The 25432-nt window shown below is 48.8% G+C and overlaps 1 protein-coding gene across 4 annotated transcripts in view; it reads right to left on the bottom strand.

The window, feature by feature from the left end:
- Positions 1 to 277: 277 nt before the first annotated feature.
- DIP2C (DIP2 acetate--CoA ligase C (putative)) overlaps positions 278 to 25432 on the bottom strand; it is a 488945-nt gene continuing 463790 nt past the window's right edge. For all 4 annotated transcript variants that reach the window (XM_008249365.5, XM_008249366.5, XM_008249368.5 and 1 more), the window contains 5 exons: positions 11198 to 11255; positions 9308 to 9382; positions 6230 to 6404; positions 4881 to 5004; positions 278 to 3413 (listed from right to left, as the gene is read on the bottom strand). In XM_008249365.5, coding sequence (XP_008247587.1) covers positions 3161 to 3413; positions 4881 to 5004; positions 6230 to 6404; positions 9308 to 9382; positions 11198 to 11255 — 685 coding nt within the window. In that variant the 3' untranslated portion in view covers positions 278 to 3160. The remainder of the gene's footprint in view (positions 3414 to 4880; positions 5005 to 6229; positions 6405 to 9307; positions 9383 to 11197; positions 11256 to 25432) is intronic.

Below are 25432 nucleotides of genomic sequence, written 5' to 3'. Positions count from 1 at the left end.
TATTTAAAAGAATTAAAAAAACATTTCACAAAACATTTGTTGCCATAGGAATTATTTTTAGCAATAAATGCCCACATCAAAATTTAAACATTGTCCAAAGTATGATCATCTGTACTAAGTTATGCCACAAATCATGTAAACAGAGTCAGGTACATTTCCCTGTAGGAGTCGTTTCCTTCCTGGGACTGAAGGTGTCCCAGGCCTTTTTTTTTGTTTTTATTATTTTTTTTTGTTTTTTTGTTTTTTGTTTTCCAGGGTACCAATTAAGAAACTGCCATTTTCAGAGCAACAAAAATAAAAGCTTTTATTTGTTCATTTGAATATAAAACAGGCGTTATCACAGATGTACAAAGCGTACTGGTGGTTTAACATACAAGAAGGTTGCTGTCCTTTGCACATAAAAATTTTGTTTGAAACTGTGATTGGTTGAGCATCTGAGTTTCTCTAACCAGTCACCACACTCTGAAATAACGCTGCTAACATTCAACTGATAACAGGGACGGTTTCCCTCGGGTAAAGTGTCAAGCAGGGTTAAATATATATATAATAAACAAGCACCATGAGGAACCTGCTCCTGTTTGATTAGGTCTGTGTTTCAATGTTCACTGTTGTACCCTCTGTTCCTGCAAGTTGATTACACGGTTTTGTCTGACTTCAAAAGCACAAGGTCACAAGACAAACAGTTTTTACATTCTCATGAGTGATTTATCTACAGTACAATTGCTAATACAGAACGATCCCTCTTTATTGCTGAAACTGGTGGTACGTCAGTGTCTCCTTTTCTTTTTCTTGCACAACTACGCTTCGATCCCAGCCCACCAACTCTTTTGAGCCTAAACTCTACCATCAGAGATGACAGGACGCAGGAGAGACGGAGCTCACACCTGCACTGCAGCGCCCACCCCCCACACCCCGCCTTGAATGTCAAGTTGATACGGTGAGAGTTAGAAGTTGTGTTTGAAGTGTCATCTGAATTTGTCTTGCTTCCGGCTGTCCGCTGGACCTCGCCAGCTGCCCTGCACTGCGACTGTGTCTCACCATCGGGATCTTCCCTGAAGCCCCCTTGCCCTTAAGCAACGTAGGTGTGTGTGCCAAAGTGCCCTCTGTTCCTGTGTGTTCCTGTGGTGCTCTCTGCCCTCAGGAAGCAGAAGACTGTAGGAATGTGTGGCTGAGGCGTGTAGAGAAATACACACGAGCAATGGAGTCCAACAACAGTGTAAGATCAAATGCTTTGTAGAGATGGGAGGATGCACCATAGGCAGACAAATTTAGAAATCTAAAAACATGTGTCACCTAAAATCTTTTTGCAACAATCAGCCTCGGATCTCGGAAGTCAAACTGAATTCTCTTTTAGCAAGGGGCTTACTGCTGGCTGGTCACCAAGGCAGACAAAGATACTGCCTGCAAAGAAATTAATAATAATAATAAAAACCCCACAGTCTTAGTGGTGCAGACCTAGTACTGAGAGGCACTGCAGGATCATACTGGGGCAGTACTGACGTGATTCCTCTGGGATTGCTGACACCTGCTTCTTGGGTGGATCCAGACAGGCCAGCTCACGGCAACACACAGACGTGCTTGGCAAACCAAAAGGCGTGTGAGGCGGCCGTAGCACAGCCCGCAGGTGAGCAAACGACTGCCGGGAGGCCTCGCGCCTCAGCTGGGGGTCTGCTGGGAATCCCCATGGGCGGGGTTTTTGCTCATGGCCACGCTAGGAAACCCCAAAGACCAGGAGTTCCCCCAGAGTAAGTTGGGCGTAAAGACAAGGGGACACCACTTAGGGGAGTCTTGTCCCTTCAAGTCCTACCGGACATTCTGTCCACTCTGCACGGAGGGGCCGACGGAGGGCAACCGGTGCCACCCAGTGCAAACGACCACAGAGCATCATGGCTCTTCCCACCGAGGACCCCAGAGAGATGACACTAACAAAAAGGCTGAAAGTGTACAACAAATTCTCGCGGCTAACTAAACAGTGCTATTTCTGCCAACCTAAAGCCCCCCTCAGTGTTGTCAGCACATGCTGGAACAAACGCATTCAACTGTTGTCCCCACCAAAAGAAAAAAAAAATAGTGCACATTTCGCTTTAAATTCCTTCGCCATCTTTGAGATGGCAATAACTTCACTTGCTGGCCTCTGGTTCTAGAAGAAACGTTGAGACGGGGCTCCCTGGCGATCCGGGATTGCTCGCAACAGCAAAGTGTATGTGAGTACAGTGGAGGACGCACCATGCAAGTGACAAGCTCTGCATTTAAACTTTAAAATCTCCTTTTTCATTAGTGAATTTATATTTCATATATATATATTTGTTGTGATACTATCCACGCAAGATAATACAACACTTTTTTTATATTAGCAAACATTACAAGACTTTAATATTCTTGAATGTTTTTCTCTTTTATACTTCTAAAGAGATCAAAATAAATTAAACATTTTGTACATAATTACATATTGAGGAAGTTAACTTATTTTATCTTTTTAGTTTAGTACAAAGATATTTGCAAGATAATTGCCGAAATACACCTTATTTATAATTTCTTCTCATTCTATGCTAACCTCAAAGGCCGTATATTAGGCTTTGTTTCTTCAGCACATTTCTGACAAAGAAAGCTGCTAAAATCTAATTGGAAGGTGCTATTTGGAAGGTTTTCTCGTACCTCAATAAACTTTCCTAAAAGGATGAGTTCTAGCAATGGCTTAAATTAGTAACAGATCCATGTCATTAAGATTTCATGACACATTAAAACAGAGAAAACAATTTTTTTGTCACACTACATAAATTGTTTAAAAGAACCCATCAGGAGGGCAGAATATTTTTTTTAATTGCTATTTCGGCTTAACAAAATACCACATTTACGAAGAAAGCACTTATTATCCAATAGTTAAAAAAAAAAAAGAAAAGAAAGTTTTTGAAATGAGCTTTTCCAACAAACTGAAGGCAGTATAATCCGAAGTCCTTCTGAGCGAATTCAGTGGTCAGTTCACATTTCATCTCCATGCCAATCGCGACTGCTCTGAGAAGTCGTCCTCGTCCCCTTCCCGTCCCGCCGCGCGAGGCTCCCTTCGGGCGAAACGTGGCCCTCGCGGGGCCGCGTGTTCCGCCGGACACCGAGCAAACGGTTCCCGCCTCCAGAAAGGTCCACGGAAGCCAGAGACGCGAGGCTACATGTTGTAGGCCACGTAGATGGGGTCCAGCTGGTCGGCCAGGAAGCCGTCCCGCAGGTGCATGCGCTGCTTCTCCCCCCGCGAGTTGATGGGGATGACCCCGATGTCCACCACCACCACCACGCCCACGATCAGGTAGTGCTCCTCCAGGACCACGTTGGTCACCAAGGGAACCAGGTCCAAGGCCTCCTGTTCTGACCCGTCCAGCTCAACCACAACCACCAGCAAATTTGTCCAGGTGAACACGGCGCTGCAAGAGAAGAGAGGACGAGTGTGGCACCTGCTGAGAGGGGAGTCTGTGGTGCGGCTCCAGCCTCCCGGAGGCAGCGGGAGATCCGACATCCCTGGTCACCAGCTCCACGGAGCGCACCGTGCATGGCCTCTACCCTCAGAGCGCCCTGCGCCAGCAACTCCCTGCTCAGGGTGTGCGTGTGGCGGCTGCAGGTGCTGCTAGCCCATCCCTCCCTCATCTGTGGCCCTGCCTGACGGTGGCGCAGGTGCCGTATGTGCTGAGGGGACAATGGTGGCACAGGGCCAGGCCTTATGGGCTCGTCCTGCTGTGCCAGGCCGGGCCTGCGTCTGTGTTGGTGCCCTTTGCGGTAGGCAAAGGGGGAATGTGAGGAGAAGCGCCCCGGGTCCACGCTCTCAGCCAAGCCGGAAGCAGCCAGGAGGGCATGGCTGTGACCCAGCGATGGTCAGCCCACACGGGCAATTCACCCACAAGGGTTTCACCTGACCTCTTGTGTTGCACAGCGGGAAGAGCACTGCAGTATTCAGTCTGCTCAGTTGGTGGAAGCATCAACCCAGTGCGTTACCTTTAACTAATGCGTGAACTTTCTAATGCTGGCTTGCAGACCTGGGCGGTTAAGGCTTCCGACAGCTCGGGGACCCCCGTGCCCGCAGGACGCAGCTTGCTTGTTTTTAAGTGAACAAACACATCTAAAGCTTTGATAGCTTTGAGTCACTTTTTATATTTTTTTTTTCTTGAAAGAAACATAAAGGCACTGAGCGGGTATGAGGAAGCCCTGAACCTGCCACACTTCAGCCGCCAGCCGGCTCCCCAACACCGAGGACACTGGTGGGGGCGTGACCGTGAACACCTGCTCTTGCTCAGGGGGCACTGGCACCGTGACCGATGCTGCCAGAGATGAAGGCCAAGTCCCAGCTTCCAGGGAGGGTCCAGGACGGCCTCTCCCGGGGTCCCTCCGTGGTAGGGAGCACGTGTGGGCACTCGGTTATTCTCTACTCGGGGTTAATTCTCGCAGTTCTTCCTTTGAAATCATCTCTGGCAAGGCCTGGCCGTGTTGCTGCTGTCCTCCCATCTCGTAGCTTGGGACTCATACCGTTCCCGAGCTGACAGTCACAAAGCAATTTCCGTGCCTACAATGCACGGGGAGTGAACTTTTTCCCCATCGCATGCTTAGAAGTTAAAAATGTGGAGATGACAACTGGGCTCCCTGGGAAATGCTAAGAGGAGTTCTTACAGCAATGAAAGTTCACCATTTTCAAGCGGCGCATGACACTCTGGTTGTATGTGGGAGTGCTTGCTGCTCTTAACCCCGGACACCAGGTTTACCGTCAAATGCTCCATCGCACGGCACTGCCCATCTTACCAAAGCGCTCTTCTCCGCTGGGCCGCGCGGCTGCTCCTGCCAAGGCCTCAGACATCCTACTCCTGCCTCGCGTACAGCACCCACGGCCAGGCCACACCACTTACCATTCTGTGACGCTTTTGTGGGCCCTGATGACCGAGGTCTCGATGTCTATGGGGTGATACCTCATCCCCCGCAGCTCCATGGCTTCATCCAGTGCCCCTACCACATACAGGGCATCGTGGCGCTCTGTTTGGGAACAAAAATGTGGGTGAGCTTCACAGCAATGCACGTCAGGTCTTTTTTTTTTTTTTTTTTTTTCCTCTTTTTAAAAAGATTTATTGGCCGGCGCAGTGGCTCAACAGGCTAATCCTCTCCCTTGCGGTGCCGGCACACCGGGTTCTAGTCCTGGTCGGGGCGCCGGATTCTGTCCCGGTTGCCCCTCTTCCAGGCCAGCTCTCTGCTGTGGCCCGGGAGTGCAGTGGAGGATGGCCCAAGTGCTTGGGCCCTGCCCCCCATGGGAGACCAGGAGAAGCACCTGGCTCCTGGCTTCGGATCAGCGCGGTGCGCCGGCCACAGTGCGCCGGCCACGGCGGCCATTGGAGGGTGAACCAATGGCAAAAGGAAGACCTTTCTCTGTCTCTCTCACTGTCCACTCTGCCTGACAAAAAAAAAGATTTATTTATCTGAAAGGCAGAAAGTGAGTACCTGAGAGAGAGGCAACTTCCTTTCACTGGTTTCTTTCCCAAAGGGCTGCAACAGCCAGGAGCAAGGAACTCTACCTGGGTCGCCCACGTGGGTGGCAGGAACTCAAGTCCTTGGGGCCAGGTGCGTTAGTAGGGAACTTGATTGGTGGAGCACCCAGGACTCAAACTACGGCACACTGGCATTGTTGGTGGCAGCCTGAGCCTCTCCGTGATGAACACTGGTCCCGTCTTCCTTTTTTAAAATGATTCAAAGAAACGGGGTCACTGTTTCCTGTTTCTCGGGGTTGCTTGGCAGAGGGAGGGCTGCTGCAGGCAGGGGCGCTCATGAGAATGCCATCTCCCCAGAGGCTGGTGGTCAAGACATCCCCTCTGTCACTTGTCCTGTCCTGTCCCTAAATCTGTACATCTGGGAGAAGTCGATCCTTTCTTGGACAGACGGCTGTGCGCTGTCAAATCTGTGATCGCATATTAATCACGTGCAGCTAAGGGACTCAGTACCCAGTGAGGACCTAGTAGCCGCTGTGGACCAGCACACACTTGCCAAGGCCTCAAGGGCTCTGTCTGCTCAAAGTCACATGGGACTCGGTACAGCGAAGTTAAACCCAGATCTCTCTGCATTTTGCCTTCCTTTTAACCTCGGCTGCTTTGAGTCTGCACGCAGCAAGCATACAGGCGTCCTCCTGGCTCTGGCTATCTCAGAGCTCAGCCTGTGTACACGTCTCTGTCTCTCTGTTCCCTCTTGGTGGGGGCCTTCAGCCAGAACTCACCTCCATTTGCATCTGTGAGCTCAGTTCTCCGCAGGAATCCCAAGTAGCCTGTTCGCGCCCAGATGGTCTGTGTGTCTCCAAAACTTAATCTTGAGTTGAAATGATCCGATTGGAGGGATTCGTCTCCATAAATAGTAAAATAACCACTGGCATTGTGGGCGCTGTGAACCCAAATCTGCAAAGGAGCAAAATATGGCAGTGAGCGAGCTCACTCGAGACCATCTCCAGGGAAGTGAGGCTAAAATTGCTCGTCTAATTCATCAGCTGCACGCGGTGGTGTTAAAAGTTTCCTTGGACTGAACACAGAAGACGGCGCTAATCTTACCCAGGTCTCTGGGGAAACACACAGACACCCACAGAGTTTGCCGAAATGAAGGCACTATACCAAGTTTATGGCCAAGCCATCCATCTGTTGGAAATTTGAATAAAGCAGATTAAGATTTAAAAATAGCTTCTAAAAACAAACACATCCGTGAACCAAGTTGCAATAGTTTCCTTGTACTTTTCCCCAATGTTTTTGAAGAGTAATTGGGAAAACATGACAAAAGGATTTTGAGATTGCTTTTCCGGAACCCTTTTAACCAGTCAGTGTATGTCTGGAAACAAATGGAAATAAAACAACACAAAGCAACAGAGATGGGAGATGGGTACGTAACATCAGAAAATGGGAAATAAAAATGGCTGAAGGCCCGACATGTGGGGAGATAGGTAAGCAAAGACGAGGTTGACCCAAAGTGATGACCATGGAGATCATACAGAACCATGGAGACAACTAATGGAAATCGTTAAGGCAATAAAATTCCAAAGGCCTCATGCAGTTTTGTCTGCACGAGGATCAAGGGTAGGATCTCTGAGACTCTGGAGAGCTTAGAGTAATCTGAGACTGGCTGTTGTCATCCTTTATGAGTGTTACTAATCCCATGGACTGCAAAAGACAGTGCTAAATGCTCAAGTTCCTTCAAGTCAGAAGCTCTGCCTTGTCTACCCCTGAAACCCTCCCCACTCCCCCCCAAGCAGAGCCTGGCAACAGCAGGCACTCAATAAAGACCCGCTGAAAAACAAAAGAGTAAAACAAAGAAAGAAGGTATATCATCAAAGGAGGGAAAAGATAAATGGTCTCTATTTTCCCACACAAACGCTGTCCTTGTTGAGACAATGGAATGTTTTTCAAGCTTAAAAACATCAGGAAATGCTGACACATCTGACATCAAGGACATGATGTGCCAAGTGAACTAAGTACAGAGACAGACGCTGCATGCTTTCCCTTATAGGTGGAATCCACGAAGTTATCTCATAGGAGACAGAGTACAATGGCCGCAGGAGCTGGTGAAGAGAGAGGGAGCTTGGAGAATGTTACTCAAAGGGTACAAACCTGTTATAAGACGAGTAAGTTCTGGGGATATAATGTATAACATGCTGACTGTAGTTGTTAACTAACTTGAAATTTCCCGAGAGTATGTCCTAAGATGTTCTCACCACACACACACAACACATTTAATTATGAAGTGATGGGTATGTGACCTAACTTGATTTTGGTAAATCACTCCACAATATATACTTCCACAAAAGCATCATATTGCACGTCTTGATTTATATAACTTTGGTAGTTATACCTCAATAAAGGCAGGGAGAGGTGCATTCCCAACAAAACTATGAACTTGTGAATTCCACCAGTTTTGGTAGCCCTGAGGGACAAGGGATCTGATATCAGCCCTCCCTGGGCCCTAGCATGAGTTGTTCAGAACCAGCGCCAAAGGCAGGAGTTGTAGGTGCCCTCTACAGGTGCCCCAAGAAGCAGCATCCACATTCCAGTTTCATTTCTAGTAAGTTCTCTCAACTAGGAGCAGAGTAGAGCAGTACCATCTCAGTTATGATCCTCACATGATTGAGATTCAGGGGGAGGGGCAAAAGCCAGCTCTGGCTGGGCCAGAGGGGGTTCCCTCCGGTGCACATGGTGGGTTTGCGCTTAGGTGGGATAACAGGAGTGAAGGTAAAAGTGTTGGCACCAGACAAGGAGAATGCGACTCAAGCTGTCGCCTTTTCTGATACCCTCTGCTTCCTCAGTGGAAGAAGCAAGTGAAGAGTAGAGTGAAGAGAAAGGAAGACAGGCAAGAAATTTGACGCAGGGCTGCCCAGCGGCAAAGAAGCCCAAGATCAGTGGATAAGAATTCAGACTTAGGAGGCTGGCATCGTGGCATAGCAGGTAAGGCCTCCCGCGACACTGGTGACCCATATGGGTACTAGTTCAAGACCTGGCTGCTCCACGTCCGATCCAGCTCCTTGCCAATGGCCTGGGCAAAGCAGAAGATGGCCCAAGTCCTTGGGCACCTGTCACCCACGTGGGAGACATGGATGAAGCTCCTGGTTCCTGGCTTCAGATTGGCTCACCTCTGGCTGTTGCGGCCATCTGGGGAGTGAACCAGCAGATGGAAGACCTATCTCTCTGTCTCTCCCTCTCTATAAGTCTACCTCTCAAATAAATAAATAAAATCTTTAAAAATAAAAGAAAGAAAAAGAATTCAGACCTAGGTGGGGCACTGCAGAAGGTGTTTTTCTCCAGCCCCATCCAGCCTGCAGAGCTTGGGGGCAAAGTGGGAGGAGCTAAGATCCACCCAAGGTGGGGCTGCATCGCAGATACAATGAAGCAAAAGTGGAAGGCACTATCCTTTGCCTTCCCATCTGAAATAAACACGTAATTGTCATTTGTCTTTTCTGCTTGTTACCATTTATTGATGTTGCTACAATTCTAACTCCACTGTTACTCCCTTTGTAGGTTTCTCTGTCATTTCCTGGTGACTTCTCAGTAATGAAGGCAAGCAGGAGGAAAACAAATTTGAGGGATCCAAAGTCAGGGTATGCAGTCTGTATACCCCTACATTGTCTCTTTTCTGAATTTTCTGAAGATAATCTATCATATTTCCTTTCACGGAGGCATTTAAGCAGTCAAGCTGATCTTGACTTATCTCCCAGCCAACCATGGCTTATGCAACTTAAACTGAGTGCTGTGCCGAGGATCTATGAATGTGAAGAATGCTTGTCTTGGAGGTCTCGTCATACAGAGACCACTCTGTAACTCACCTCTCCAAGGTGTGAGTCCCCCAGTGGTCCTTTTGTTTCCGGATTGGCAATTATGATCCGAACCCCTGGAAGTATCTATTTGGGGGAGGAGAAAACCTTTGTTATTGGAAAGAAAACTAGGGAGAAATCACTCACAAATCAACCTCAACCTTGTCTTTATGCCTTGCTCCTATTTCCTTTTGAAAGGTGCGACATTAAATCAAAATTCCATACCTGAGAATTGTGTATTGTTCTAAAATTACTGCATACCAATTTCATTTTCATCATAATTATTACCACAGTAATATATCATATGTTAAAGTGACCTTAAAGTTAAGACTTTCAATTGTCCATCATATTTCAATAATGCTCGGAAAAAATCTGCTAAAAGTCACTAACAAATAATTTTGTTCAAACACTTGATAAACGATATAACACATGACACAGCCTGACACTTGCCAAAAAAGATCTTCCTGTTATTTCAATGAATTCTTGTTTACTCTAAGTGTGAACACACCTCACAGCACGACACATGGGCACAAGTGAAGGGTGATGCTTACAGTGACTGCACTAAGGATGTCACAGAATGAAGCCTGCAGCAGTGAGGGTAGATGCAAAGATAACCCACAATGCTTCTGGCAAACTGATTTAGTAGGAAGCTGCTTTTGTGGTGGCCAGGAGTAAAAGGCTGTGTGTCAACTGCTGGCATGGTTGTGTGGCCTCTGCTAGGAATATCTGTACTGATGTCTACTTCTCCATTGGATTTTCAATGGAAACTGTATTTCAACCCAAACTTTTTTCCTGCAGGTAAACATGTTCTATTAGAATGGCCATCAATATTACGCATTTCCTTCTTAATGGAAATGTCCCCATCCCACTGGGATCACATATGGCAAAGAGTCAAAAGTGCATGTTCAGAATCTTGTGTGCAGCCTGTGTCTGTCACACTCCTATGGCTGGGATTAGGAAAACGCCTGGTGGTGAAAACACCAGATTTCTCTGAACAGCGATGCTGTGCCTCAAGTTGGAAGTGTGGTTTCCACAGCTGACGAGCAGCCGCCAGGTGGCGCCGGGCTGGGTGGGGAGCACTTGCTGCCGTGAGAACCAGCCTGAGGAAGCACTCTGACCTGCGTGCGCGCAGGCACAGGCAGCGAAAGGCCCAGAAGGAACACAAGATGCTTTCAGAGTCAGGCCAAGCAGAGAGGGGATCTGACAGTGAAGGCCCAGGAGGAAACAGCAAAGGGCTTTATGTTAAATGTTTCTTATCCTCCAGTTCTAGTAAAAATAAACAAACGAATAAATAAAAAACTCCTGTAGCACAAACTACCAGCTGTCCACTGATAACTGATCATTGCCTACTTCTATAGTAACAGGTACCACGATTTTTAGCTAGGACCATGGAGTTCAGAATCAATGTAATAGGTTCCAAATCTCCCTTTAGCTAGGTGTGACCAAATGACTACATGCTGGTCAGTGATATTTAAGTGTGAGACAGCATCCGGGAACTTTCTTTATGGCTGGAGGGCTTTGTCTCCTCCCTCTGTCTTGGTTTCTCCTCCTGATGACTGGAATGTGAAAATGATGGCTGGGGCTGGGGTAGCCATCTTGGCCCCTGTGCTATGTGGAAAAGGAGGCCAATAAGAGCAGAACAAGACAGAGGGCACGGCCATGGTGGTTTTACAGGGTAATACATGCCTCTTCCATGATTTCACATGAGAAATAAAACATCTAAATTTTTTAGAATACAATTACTCTGTGTTTCTGCACTTATGGTCAAACTTAGTTCTGATATATTATCTTCAAAATACTTTTTGGGAACAAAAATATTCTGCAAAATACAGTTCTCAAACTTTCAAAGTCCATACACTGCAAACTCCTGCAGTAGTGCGTCTTTCTACTTTCAGTACTTACTTTCCCCGATTCCATCAAGGGCAAGCTATGAGGCGATCCTCGTTCTACCAAACGGACTCTGCAAACAGAAACAGAGACATGAGTGACGGCGGTTCCCCTGTGCTCACTTCTGTCTTATTCAGCACGTGGCCACGTGCTTGGCAAGCTGCCAGGGAACAGCAACTGTTAGCCAGCAATGAAGGAGGAAGTCAGAGACAGCATGGTAAAGGCGGTACAGTGCCTTTACTGCTGGGAGAACCCATCAACACAGGCCCCAGAGGAAGGAGATGAAGTCGCCTTTGCCGAGTCTGCAAATCAACTGGAAAAACAATTCTGCCTTTCAAGTAACCATGATGCAACCTAGCATTTGCCAAAAAGGAGGAAAAAAATAAAAAGATTAAATGATATCCTTAAAAGAGCTGCTAACTGCCTACAATGGAGACATTTGGTCCTGAAGAACCCCCAGTTCTGCTTACATATGGGACAAACGCACACTTGGGAGGGCAGAGCCCAAGTGCGCACCACCCAGAACTGACCTCTTCACCTGAGTGTGCCTGAGCCAAGCCCAGAGAGCACTGCCAGCTCCCACAGCAAACCTGCCATTCAGAAGAGAAACTGTTCTTAACCTAAAAAATACTCAGTGGTCCCTTTTTTTGTCTAATTTTACTTATTGGAAAGAGTTACAGAGAGAAGAGAGACAGACAAGAGATATTCCATGTGCTGGTTCATTCCCCAGATGGCAGCAGTGGCCAGGAGCTTCTTCCGAGTCTCCCATATGGGTGGAAGGGGCCCACGGGCTTGGGCCATCTGCCGCTGCTTCCCTAGGAGCAGGTAATTTAATTTGTTTGTTTAAAGATTTATTTATTTATTTAGGCCGGCGCCGTGGCTCACTAGGCTAATCCTCCGCCTTGCGGCGCCGGCACATCGGGTTCTAGTCCTGGTCGGGGTGCCGGATTCTGTCCCGGATGCCCCTCTTCCAGGCCAGCTCTCTGCTGTGGCCAGGGAGTGCAGTGGAGGATGGCCCAAGTGCTTGGGCCCTGCACCCCATTGGAGACCAGGATAAGCACCTGACTCCTGCCTTCGGATCAGCTTGGAGGTCATTGGAGGGTGAACCAACGGCAAAGGAAGACCTTTCTCTCTGTCTCTCTCTCTCACTGTCCACTCTGCCTGTCAAAAAAAAAAAAAAAAACCTTATAAAAAAAAAGATTTATTTATTTATTTGAAAGAGTTACACATAGAGAGGAGAGGCAGAGAGAGAGGTCTTCCATCTGCTGGTTCACTCCCCAATTGGCTGCAATGGCTGGAACTGCACTGATCTGAAGCCAGGAGCCAGGAGCTTCTTCCAGGTCTCCCACAGGTACAGGGGCCCAAGGACTTGGGCCATCTTCTGATGCTATATCCCAAGCCATAGCAGAGAGCTGGATGAGAAGTGGAGCAGCCAGGACTCGAACCAGCGCCCAAATGGGATGCCAGCACTGAAGGCAGTGGCTTTACCCACTATGCCACAGCACGGGCCCCAGCATGTAATTTAATTTTAAGAACTGCTGGTCATAGGCAGAAATGGCTATAATTAGTCCTTCCCAGGGGTACTGTTCTTAATATCCTGTTGTCTTCACGGCTGATTTTCATTTCTCCCATGTAATTAGAGAACTATGATGTTGTTCATTAATCTAAAGGGCAATTTTTACTTTTTTCAAAGATTCATTTATTAGAGAGAGAGAGAGAAGAGAGAAGAGAGAAGAGAGAAGAGAGAAGAGAGAGAGAGAGAGAGAGAGAGAAAGAGAGACATCTTCAATCTGCTGGTTTACCCCCCAGATGGCCGCAACAGTTGAGGCTAGACCAGGCTGAAGCCTGGAGCCAGGAACCTCATTCTGGTCTCCCACACGGGTGTCAGGGGCCCGTGAGTTGGGTCATCATCTGCTGCCTTCCCAGGAGCATTAGCAGGAAGTTGAATTGGAAGCAGAGTAGCCTGGATTTGAACTGGGGTTCCGATACAGGCATAACAAGTGAGGCCTCTTTACCTGCTATGCCACAATGCTGGCCTCAAGGCTATTTTTTTTTTTTAAGATTTATTTAGTTATTTGAAAATAAGAGTTACACAGAGAGAGGAGAGGCAGAGTGAGGTCTTCCATCTGATGGTTCACTCCCCAATTGGCTGCATTGGCCGGAGCTGCAACGATCCAAAGCCAGGAGCCAGGAGCTTCTTCCAGGTTTCCTACACAGCTGCAGGAGCCCAAGGACTTGGGCCATCCTCCACTGCTTTCCCAGGCCACAGCAGAGAGCTGGATGGGAAGTGGAGCAGCCAGGACTTGAACCGGCACACATATGGGATGCTGGCACTTCAGGCCAGGGCATTAACCCACTGGGCTACAGCACCGGCCCCTCAAGGCTATTTTTATTTAAGGAAAATAAAGTGAAAGAGGAGCTGCTCCAATGCCTGAAGACTACAGAACACAGAATGGGCCTGCGCCACACCTGGAACAAATGATCTGGAAACAGCAGTTCTGGGGGCATGGGTGAATGTCCTTCAAAAGAAGTTACTAGGGGGCCGGTTCGAGTCCCGGCTGCTCCTCTTCGATCCAGCTCTCTGCTATGGCCTGGGAAAGCAGTAAAGATGGCCCAACTTCTTAAAAGAAAAAAAAAATTTACTGCAGGGGCCAGCGCTGTGGTGCAGTGGGTAAAGCCGCTGCCTGCAGTGCCAGCATCCCATATGGGCACCCAATCGAGTCCTGGCTGCTCCATTTCCTATCCAGCTCTCTGCTATAGCCTGGGAGAGCATCAGAGGATGGCCCAAGTCCTTGGGCCCTTGCACTTGCACAGGAGACCCAGAAGAAACTCCAGGCTCCTGGCTTCGGATCGGCGCAGCTCTGGCCATTGCAGCCAATTGGGGAGTGAACCAGCGAATGGAAGACCTCTCTCTCTCTGCCTCTCCTCTCTCTGTGTAACTCTTTCAAATAAATAATAAAAATAAATCTTAAAAAAAAAAGAAGTTACTGCCTACACTGATACAGATTTATGAAAAACTAAAGATTCTTTAGGGCCAAGGTGGCATCATGCTAGTTTAAGTTGTGTTACTATGAAAATTTACCATTAGAATGCTACTTAGAATCGGTGATGACACAAGTATGTTCTTCTCATGGAAAGTCATCAAGGGGTGACACACATTCAGAAACTGGCACTTTTACTTATATTTCATTGAAAGGAAGAGAGAAGCAGAACAGAGAGAGAGAGTGTGTGTGCTCCACTACCTGCAGGTTCACCCTCCACATGCCTTCAACAGCCAGGGCTGGGCCAAGTTGAAGCCGGGAGCCAGGAACTCAATCTGTGTCTCCCCATGAAGAAGGCAGGGACTCAACTACTTGACCAATTGCCTGCTGCCTCCCAGGGTACACACCAGCAGGAAGCTGGAGCGGGGAACAGAGCCAGGAATCAAACCCACGCACTCTAAAATGGGATGCAGACATTCCAAGTGGCGGTTCAACCCCAGAAGCTGGCACCTTTCAATAGGTAAGATTCCCTAGCAGGGAATGTCTATGTATTGTAATGATGCCTATTCTTAGCTGAGCTGGGAGGCTCAGGCTGTCACCAGGATTTCAACAGTCACATAAAGTGAATCAGCCTGGATCCAATGGCTGCCTGGTTAACATGGATTCCAGAAACTGGTAGTTTGCCATAGAGGGAGAAAGCATAAGCCTGAAGCCAAACAGGTGGGAAGAATTATGAGTGGGTTAAGGAGCAGGGGAGTAGAAGAGGGGAATCTCAAGAAGAGGGAGGCAGAGGGGAAAGAATGAGAGAGGGTTGGGACCGCCTGGTCTCAGCACCCTGAGGCCCCGAGTCCTGTGAAGTCCAGGCCCAGGGGCAAATCTGTTCGCCACAAGCCAGGTTGTTTTAGGCACCTCTTCTCCATTCTACTGTCACTCCACAGTCAACTTCTATTTCCTATCATGAGTGGCCCCTGTGGGACATGGAGCCAGATGCATCTGGCAGCTGAACCATTACTGAGCTGGCTTCAAATAGGGCAACCTGCGGTCATTTATGAAGCTAGGGTAATTGAGATAAGAAAAGGATGGGCAAGCTTCCCCAGACTGGGTGGCAGATTTTTCCTTCTCTCTGGTCCCTGCAGGTCTCTGTCTTAATGGGTACCCAGCACTACAGGAGCAGGGAGGAAACAGGACAGGTAAGGTGCTCCTGGCCATGTGCTTGCTGGCCAAGGCCCCTGCCTGCTTCAGCTCCAGACAGGAAGAGAGATGGTGGTCTCATCTCAGAGTCTGATCTGAGATGGCTCATCTTGAGGGAAAAAGCCTACAATTCTGTTGGCAAAGGCTGTATAAACATTCCTTCATTTAGGGTCGGTGCTGTGGTGTAGCAGTTTAAGCCGTAATCTGAAGTGTAGGCATCCCATATGGATGTTGGTTCGAGTTCTGGCTACTCCACTTCTTCTTGTTCTTTTTTAAAAAAAGATTTATTTTATTTATTTGAAAGACAGAGTTACAGAGAGAGGCAGAGCCAGAGAGAGAGGTCTTCCATTCACTGGTTCACTCCCCAGATGACCGCAATGGCCAGAGCTTGGCTGATCAGAAGCCAGGAGCCAGGAGCTTCTTTTTGGTCTCCCACATGGGTGCAGAGTCCCGAGCACTTGGGCCATCTTCTACTGCTCTCCCAGGCCAAAGCAGAGAGCTGGATCAGAAGTGGAGCAGCCGGGACTCGAACCGGCACCCACATGGGATGCTGGTGCTACGGACCAGGGCTTTAACCTGCTGTGCCACAGTGCCGCCCCCTGCTCCACTTCTCTCTCTTTTTTAAAAAATTTATTTATTTATTTGAAAGTCAGAGTTACACAGATAGAGGAGAGGCAGAGAAAGAGAGAGGTCTTCCATCCACTGGTTCACTCCCCAATTGGCCACAACAGCTGGAGCTGTGCTGATCCGAAGCCAGGAGCCAGGAGCTTCTTCCTGGTCTCCCATGCAGGTGCAGAAGCCCAATGACTTGGGCCATTTTCTACAGTTTTCCCAAGCCATAGCAGAGAGCTGGATCAGAAGTGGAGCAGCTGGGTGTCTCAAGCTGGCGCCCATATAGGATGTCAGAACTGCAGGCGGTGGCTTTTACCCACTACACCACAGCGCCGGCCACCCTGCTCCACTTCTGAATCAGCTTCTTGCTAATGTGCCTAGGAAAGCAGCGGAGGAATGCCCAAGTGCTTGGGCCCCTGCACCCTGAAGAAGCTCCTTCCTCCTGCCTTCGGTCTGGCCTAGCTCCAGCCATTGTGGCCATTTGTAGAGTGAACCAGCTGATGGAAGATCTCTCTCTCTCTCTCTCTATTTCTCTCTCTGAGTAATTCTTTCAAATAAATAACTCTTTAAAAAATTCATCCATTTACATGAAGAACAAAAAGATCCACAAGCCAAAAAGAACAAAAAGTACCCCTTATGTAAGGACAAAAGATACCCAAGTAGCTCCCCAAAGAACTGAGGGATGTATTTGAAACATGCCTATCAAAGGGCAGATTTCCTTAATATATGAAGAACTCATAGAAATAACTGGACACAGGGTAATCTGTCACCACTGTGAACAGAAGTACCTTACACCGTGACTGTGGGCTCCGAGTTCACACCCAGGACCACGCTGTGCTCAGCTCTGCTCTCTCCAGCTGGGGGGCAGCACACTGATTTCCTCTGCAAACTCGACAAGCTATGAACATGAAGAGCTTTGCCCATGGCTATACATCTGTTACTGTCACTTGCTCAACTTGATCTAGATGCTGAAAGTCAAAACCAAAGCTAGTGACTGGACCAGAAAGAGGCCCACCGGCTGGAGGGTGGGCAGGCAGGGCCCCGCCTGTGATCTCCAGGAGCCAGAGTGAGTGGTGGGAGAGGCTCCACGAAGGAGGGAAGAGTACAGGCCCCAAAGACAAACGTGGCTTCCCTCTCCAGCAAGGCCAGCTCTATCCTGCAGGAAGCATGTATTGAACGGCCGAGTAACACTGAGCCAAGCAGCAGAAGTCTTCCCAGGTGACTGGGCCAAGGTGGCAGTCTAAGAAACCCCCTTTCATGGTGGGCACCTGCCACTGAGGTAATGCTGAGGGGTCTGTTTCAGACAGTTCAGGAGCCATTCGATCAGCTCAGGAACTGGAATTTCCTGCCCTTCTCTCCAATGTGCTTCAGCACTGCTTGAATCAGCTCCAGGGAGATGCATGCTCCGCTCCTTCCCGGGGCACAAACCTCCTTTACACCACGTGTGGCCTTCAGCAGTACACACGCTTCTCCCATGGAGACCACAAGCTCCCTGTCTCAGTGTCTACAGGAAGTCTTCCAGTCTGGCCTGTAGCCTTCCATGTTCTTCATCGACTCAGAAACAAATCCAGACTTTGGGGAAAATGCTCTGCTTCGTTTAAAACCTGGGCTGTTTAGTGGGCTGGAAGTTTACCCTTCTACTAGCAAAGAAGATACACAGGAAGTTGACAGGAAGGAGACTGGCCATGAATTACAAAACCTCATGCTCTGTCCTCGACTACTGTCGAACAGACTCGAATTTAGCACCTGGCTTCATTGGATGTGCTGAGTCTTTAGGCTGCAGCCCTGAGGAGCTGTCAGAGCAAGCTGAGGGTGGGAGCGACTCAGATATTTTACCAGGTCTTTCTCGAAAGAATGCATTCCTCATGGAAGCTTCCTACACTCACCACCTGTCCTTCCAGGACTGGGTGGGAAAGTGCTGCTCACACGCAGGGTTTTGTCATAAATTGTCTGAGCAGAGCCACATTCTATGGTCCTCCACCCACATCCCATGTGAACCTGTGAAGCTACAGGGGCTTCTTCCTCCCAGTGTCTCGTTAGTGGGGCAAACTGTCATGTCTGAGACTGTGAAAAGGGGGATGAGCACATCTGCCATGTCCCTGAGACCCTGCTGTTGGCTGGTCCCCCGCATGGCCACCGGAGGAGCAGGCATCCCTAATACTGGCTCTGTAGACTTACTAACAGGTGAACACCACCACCAGAGTGCTGACACACGATCCAGCTGCCCATTATAATGATATGCTCACTTCAGAATTATCCAACATGGAGCCACGGGAAGTCACACACACAGAATGTGGGGAGCACCATGGGGCAGGTGGGCAAGGGAGGGCACAGGGAGCTCGCATGCTGCCCACCCACACTGCCGTCAGCACCGCAGGTCCCCGACAGTCACTCACTCACGACCTGAAAGGTGAACATCCTGTGTACCTTCCATCTCAACAACTAGTGGGACTGGACCAGTACTGTTGTCAGTGCTGGCCACGTGGCGTCACACAGGCGAGAGGAACGGCCAGGACCCAGAACCATCCCCTCGTGTCCGACTGAGCTGCCAACAGCTTGCCACGGTTGGTGGTTAGGGATGTGCTGCTACAAAAACAGCCAGAACTTTTCATTAACTTCGAGTTTTTTCCAAAAATAACCTGAAGCAATGAAAACATACCATTATATTACTACCACCTGAACAACCATTTTTTTTTTTTTTTTTTTTTGACAGGCAGAGTGGACAGTGAGAGAGAGAGAGAGAAAGGTCTTCCTTTGCCGTTGGTTCACCCTCCAATGGCCACTGCGGCCGGCGTGCTGCAGCCGGCGCACCGCGCTGATCCGATGGCAGGAGCCAGGTGCTTCTCCTGGTCTCCCATGGGGTGCAGGGCCCAAGCACCTGGGCCATCCTCCACTGCACTCCCGGGCCACAGCAGAGAGCTGGCCTGGAAGAGGGGCAACCGGGACAGAATCCGGCGCCCCAACCGGGACTAGAACCCGGTGTGCCGGCGCCACTAGGTGGAGGATTAGCCTAGTGAGCCGCGGCGCCGGCTTGAACAACCATTTTTAAAAATCCCCAAAAAGGAAGAGGAAATTAATGTTCTTCCTGGGCTGCAGGAGGTAATGAACAGCTCCAGTGCTCGGGTCCCTGCCACTCACATCACTCACATGGAAGACCCGGATGGAGTTCCTGGTCCCCAGTTTCAGCCTGGCCCAGTCCTGGCTGGAGCAGACATTTGAGGAGTGGACTGGAAAAGAGGAAATCTCTCTCTTTCAAATCAATTAAATACAAACTAAAGGAAATAAAAAAGGGACCAATCGCCCTACAAATGAGTAGTGAGACACAGTACTTTTGTCTAGCGTAACAGCATTGTACAAATGGTGTCGCAAACGCACACTCTGCGCCTTTTTGCTTGTGAAATTACAAATATAACATATTCTTCTCCTCTTCTCCCTCTCCAAATCCGGACTCTCCTCTCAGTCCCTCTCTCTCCTCTCCCCTTCCTGTGAGGACACACCACTAACAGGTATGTAGAGGACACCCCGTGAGGAGTCCTCTCTTCGTCCTGTCTTCATCTAGGACCCACATGGCCAGGTTCGATCCAGGCTTTAGGACTTTGTAGATTTCTCAGTGTTCACCCTAATCCGTGTCACCTGAGATCCAAACAACAGGCCCATTCATTTCTCAGGGGCAAAGAGTAGGATAAACTGTTGGCTGCTTCTTGTGCATCCCTAAGGCCTCAAAGGCAAATTTATTTACAATCCTCTGCATTTTGATTCTCAGCCTGTTCATTCTTTGGTCCTTATAGCAGAAAATGGCAGCACACAATTACGAAACACAGTGACGCATAAAAATATTGAGACGCCCCCTCTTTTATTCTTTAACTTGCCATTCCATGAAATGACAGGGAGGAAACAGGTGATATGATGCATGACTTCAGTGTGCACCTGCGAATAAAGTCAAGTGAGGCTGAGGTGTGCCACCACTCTGTGACATCTGTTACACATCCCCGTGACTGCAGGGGGATTCCTACAGAGGGCAGGGGCTGGATGTCTGTTTCTGTAATTCTCAGATGTATCTAAGAGACAAACTGAGGCCCTGAAACCCTTAGGGTCACACGGATAGGACAGTGTGTTAGAGGACATGAAGGGAGAATGAGATTTAAAGAGCAAAAGCATCAATGGGCTTCAAGCAGGTGCACAGTTCTAAGGGCTACTGGATAGAATTTTATAAAGCAAAGAGAAAAACATTACAGCAAAAAGCCCGCCTCTTCCACCTCCTAGGTTCTCTGACATAGGGTCTGGGCTGCGGAGCCCACTTGTGGGAACAAGGCAGGGGTCTCCTCGGAAGGCGGGCTCAGCCACGTACCCATCTGCTCTGGGTGTGCCACGGTTCTCCAGCTGTAGCTTTCTTCTTTCGCATGCACCCAGCCCAAGTGATTTTTAAAGGGAAGGAACCCAAGAACTAGTATGTATTTTTATCAGGCACTAATGGAAGATGGAAGCCAAACCAAGGACTGGGAACTCATCTCCATGGAAGGTTTTGGCCTGTCTGGAGAGTCCCAATAACAATACAAGAAACATTAAGTATAATGCAAATTCTTTTTTGTTCAGTTTCCTCTCTTGGTAGTGTGGTTTGATTTCCAAGTATACTTCATTAAGCACTATTTAAGGAAATCACAAAAAGCATATGACATTCTTGATCCTCTCATTACATGCTAACTAGTAAGTAGGGCTAAACAGTGAATTAAAAGATTGTGTTCATGTCGGAAGAAAGAACAGAAATAAAGGAGGAAAACACATACTAATAAAAAAGAAGAAAAAGTAAACAGTCCTCTAAATCCAAGGGCCCCACATGCGCAGAGTCAACCAAGCAAACAAATATATTTGAAAAAAATTACATCTGTGCTGAACGCGTACAGACTTTTAAAAGCATTATTCTGGGACCAGGACTATGATGCTGGCATCCCATGTGGGCACCAGTTCGAGTCCCGGCTGCTCCACTTTCAAACCACTTCCCTGTGGATGTGCCTGCCAAAGCCACATAAGATGGCCCAAGTGTTTGGGCCCCTGCAAACATGTTGGAGACCTAGAAAAAGCTCCTGGCTCCTGGCTTCAGTCTAGCCCAGCTCCAGCCATTGTGGCCATTTGGGGAGTGAACCAGCAGATGGAAGACCTCTCTCTCTCTGTGCCTCTCCTATCTCTGTGTAACTCTGACTTTCAAATAAATAAATAAATCTAAAAAAATAAATTTAAAAGATCAAAATCATTATGCCCTAAACAACAGTGTGGCAACTATTTACACAGCACAATGATATTTTGTGTAATAAGCAATCAACAGATTATCTACAGTAAGTGTGTAGGTTATATGCAAATTTGATATAAGGGACCTGGGGATCCTGGAACCCACCCCCTACAGACACCAGGGAATGACTATGTGTAAGTATACACATGCAATTTAGGTGTATAGAAATGCATAATTATACAATGAACACATACTGGGACTTAAAATTTGTCACTATCATCCTAAGTATTTAATATGGATTTGACTGGGAGTCCTGTGACAGCTCTATGATTAGGCACTCTTGTGATCATTTTACAGGCAGGCAAAGTTAAGCATGAAGAGAGCAACATGTGCAGATTCACACAGTCAGAAAGTGGGAGAACTGAGCCCAGGAACTGGGTCTTAAGCCTCACCTAACCTCACAGCACCTGTTAGACTTATCATAGTCAGAGAGACTGCCTGAGGCTCAGCTCGGGTCCATAAGGGACGCAGGGAGTCAGGTGGAGGCTCCTACACAATACAGAGCACCGAGACCAGCTGTGCGAACTTGCTGGGACAGTAACCCGGGGACTGTGCGGGACAGAATTAGAGGCTGGGACAGAAGCATTCAGTGAAGAGGCATGAGCTCCCCTGAAGGCGCAGCTGCCTGTCTTCTAAGACCTCGGCCCATGCTGAGCCGACCAAGCGCAGCTGCAGAACCCTTGCACTCTCCCAGGGGTCCTTTTCATGTGCACTTACACACACATGTACTGCCACACACATGCATTACAAAAGCCTGGCACAAACTCACATCTGCATGTGCACACAAGTGCACACACACAACATAACGTGCAATACTAGCAGTACACTCGCATTTACACAAACTCACACATTCATGCATATATACATTTGAAAACCCTCACTCATACCACTCACATGGTACACACACATACACACAAAATTACAACATATATCCCACTGTGGGGAGCAATCCGGACTAGACTGTTGCTCGAATTAAGACTTATTCTATGCATCTGCTCTCCCACAATATGGCGCTGGGAGAGAAGTAAACGGCTTCCGCACAGCTGCCTCCAGTTCAACCAATTAACTGTAGGACTTGCTCCTGATTGGAGAGCAGCGTACTCAGCCGAGTTGGGATTGGCGGAAGAGGACTATAAAGGAGGAGAGAGACGGCACGCACCTGGAACATCTATGGGGAACATCTAAGGGAACCCGTGCAGCCCCCGAGAGACCCGGCCGGCGGTGTGCCGCTCCCCTGCGGAAGTGGGGAATGCGGCCAGGGGGAACTGCCCTTCCACGGAGGTGGAAGGGATAGTAGCCAACCCGGGAAGAACCAGCAGCAAACCCGGGGAGGGCCGAGCAGACAAAAGAACAGCGCAGGGTCCTGTGTCGTTCCCCCATGAAGACGGGGAGCGACATAATGGTGCCGTGACTCGGATATGAAGCCTAGGCAGGGCTTAGTGTCGTTCCTCCATGAAGAGGGGGAGCGACATAATGGTGCCGTGACTCGGATAGGAAACCTAGTTCGGATAGGAAACCTGACTCGGATAGGAAACTTAGGAGGGAAGAAACGGGAAGAACTGGGAAATTACCGGAGAGAGAGACTAGCAAACAGCCTAGGGAAAAGCCGGACGAAAAAGGAGCCGGAAGAAGCTATTGAAAGCCTAGGCATAGACTCGGATTCGGACTACGGGGGGAAGCTGGGAGAAATCTCTAAGGTCGAAAGCGAAAGTGAAAGCTAGAACAAACAGATTCGGACGCGGACTGTGGGGAGAGGCCAGGAGAAATGAGGGAGGAATATCGTTGGAGGAAAGCTTGGGGAAACATACCGGGTAGAGAAAAATGTTAGGGAAATTGAAGCCGCGGGGGGCAGGCCGAGGCGGAGACGAAAGCCACTTTGGGGTTCTCAAGTTAGCCCGGGAATAGGGGGCGAAAAGTTGAAACCAGAAGCTGAGACGCAAGCCAGATTGGGATCCGTCTGATTAGCCCGGGGAGCAAAGGACGGGAAGCCAGATCGTGGGGCGGAGACGTACGCTGGGTTGAATTCGCCAGGCTAGCCCGGGGAACTTGGATTGAATGCTAGTGGTGGAGACGCAAGCTACGCTGTGTTACTCGCGGAAGCCGCCGCGTGCAGAGAGAGCACGGGGCGTGAATAGATAGGGAACGCTGGCGTAGGCCGTGGTTCAGACGCGAAAGGGTTAAGCGTGGAGACCGCGGACCGCGCAAAGCCGGGAAGCCGCGCAGAGAGGCGCGCGGGCTGAAGCGGCGCAGAGCCGGGAACCCGCCGGCGGGGCGAGGTGCCGGAAAGCCGCAGGGATAAGAGAAACAGAAGTTTGGAAGTGAAGTAAAAGAGAAATGGGAATGCTGGAAGATAGAAGTGAAATGGGAGAAATAGAAATGCCCGGAGATAGAGAAATAGAGAAAAATGAGGCCTCCCCTCAACATGCCAATTAGAAGGCTTGGATTCGGTCTGCCCGATTAGTGAGGCGATGAGTACCTGGGTGGCTAGCCGCAGGTCACCGAAGACAGGCACGAATTAACATCAGTAAAGCTTCCCCACAATGCAACAATATTAAGCTTGGATTCGGTCTGCCTGAATTAAGGCGGTAAGCGCCAGCAAAGCTCGACCAGAGTATGAGCTGCAGGTCACCGAAGATAGGCACGAACCAACACTAATAAGTCTCCCCCACAATACGGCAATGAGAAGGCTTGGATTCGGTTTGCCTGATAGGTTTTGTAAACACCTGCAGGCAGTTCTAGCAGAGCAGAGCATGCGCTGCAGGGCACCGAACACAGGCACGCATCAGCGCCTAAAAACCTCCTCACAATGGCGAAGAGAGGACCCGGATTCGGTTTTCCTGATTGATAGGACTTGTAAGAGCCTGTGGCAACGCTAGCAAGTAGAGCAGAGTGTGTGCCGCGGGACACCGAAGACAGGCGCGTATCAACGCTAAAAAATAAAAAGAAAGGGGGATCTGTGGGGAGCAATCCGGACTAGACTGTTGCTCGAATTAAGACTTATTCTATGCATCTGCTCTCCCACAATATGGCGCTGGGAGAGAAGTAAACGGCTTCCGCACAGCTGCCTCCAGTTCAACCAATTAACTGTAGGACTTGCTCCTGATTGGAGAGCAGCGTACTCAGCCGAGTTGGGATTGGCGGAAGAGGACTATAAAGGAGGAGAGAGACGGCACGCACCTGGAACATCTATGGGGAACATCTAAGGGAACCCGTGCAGCCCCCGAGAGACCCGGCCGGCGGTGTGCCGCTCCCCTGCGGAAGTGGGGAATGCGGCCAGGGGGAACTGCCCTTCCACGGAGGTGGAAGGGATAGTAGCCAACCCGGGAAGAACCAGCAGCAAACCCGGGGAGGGCCGAGCAGACAAAAGAACAGCGCAGGGTCCTGTGTCGTTCCCCCATGAAGACGGGGAGCGACATAATGGTGCCGTGACTCGGATATGAAGCCTAGGCAGGGCTTAGTGTCGTTCCTCCATGAAGAGGGGGAGCGACATCCCACATGTGTGCAAACTCTCACATGCAGAGTGCACACAAAATGAGTACATATGTGCAAATTCACTCCTGTACACAAAAGCAGACATGAGCACACATTCTCAATACATAAGCAGCTTATATAACACCTACCGTGCAAACACTTGCAACACATGGAACACAGATGCCCATATGCATGTGCATACTTGTATACACATTTAACACACATGTTCATGTGCACTCTCACAACATACATGCAACTCTTAAATATGTATGCACATAGACAAAATGGCACACTTAAAGGCAACATAAGGACATGCACAAACCCTCAGACTCATGCACATACACAACACACATACACAAATGTGCATAAACTCACATATGAATATGTAACACACACACACACCAGGAGCTGACCTAGTAGTGGTCTCCTGGCTAGTTGCGTCGTCTTCATCTCCATTCTGTCCACCCTGTTCTATTGCTGATTAAATCACAAATCTATTGACAGGGTTTGTTCTATGCTCACTTCTCTTTGGATCTTGATACTTTGCCACCCACTGACCAGAAATTTAGTATCCACGTTTTTTCTAATAATACCCTTTAACCACAACTTCAGGTTGTAAGCACTGAGGAGGCCAAGTAGTTTTCATTCTAAGCTTTTACACTAACATTGTGTGACAAATTGCTAAAAGTCTTTGTTTTTTTTTTTTTTTAA

Source organism: Oryctolagus cuniculus, chromosome 13 (genome assembly GCF_051225735.1).
Source record: "Oryctolagus cuniculus isolate XC-2025 breed Fujian yellow rabbit chromosome 13, ASM5122573v1, whole genome shotgun sequence".
Taxonomy (NCBI): domain Eukaryota; kingdom Metazoa; phylum Chordata; class Mammalia; order Lagomorpha; family Leporidae; genus Oryctolagus; species Oryctolagus cuniculus.
The sequence above is the reverse complement of the archived record's forward strand: the minus strand, read 5'-3'. Positions and strand labels throughout refer to the sequence as shown.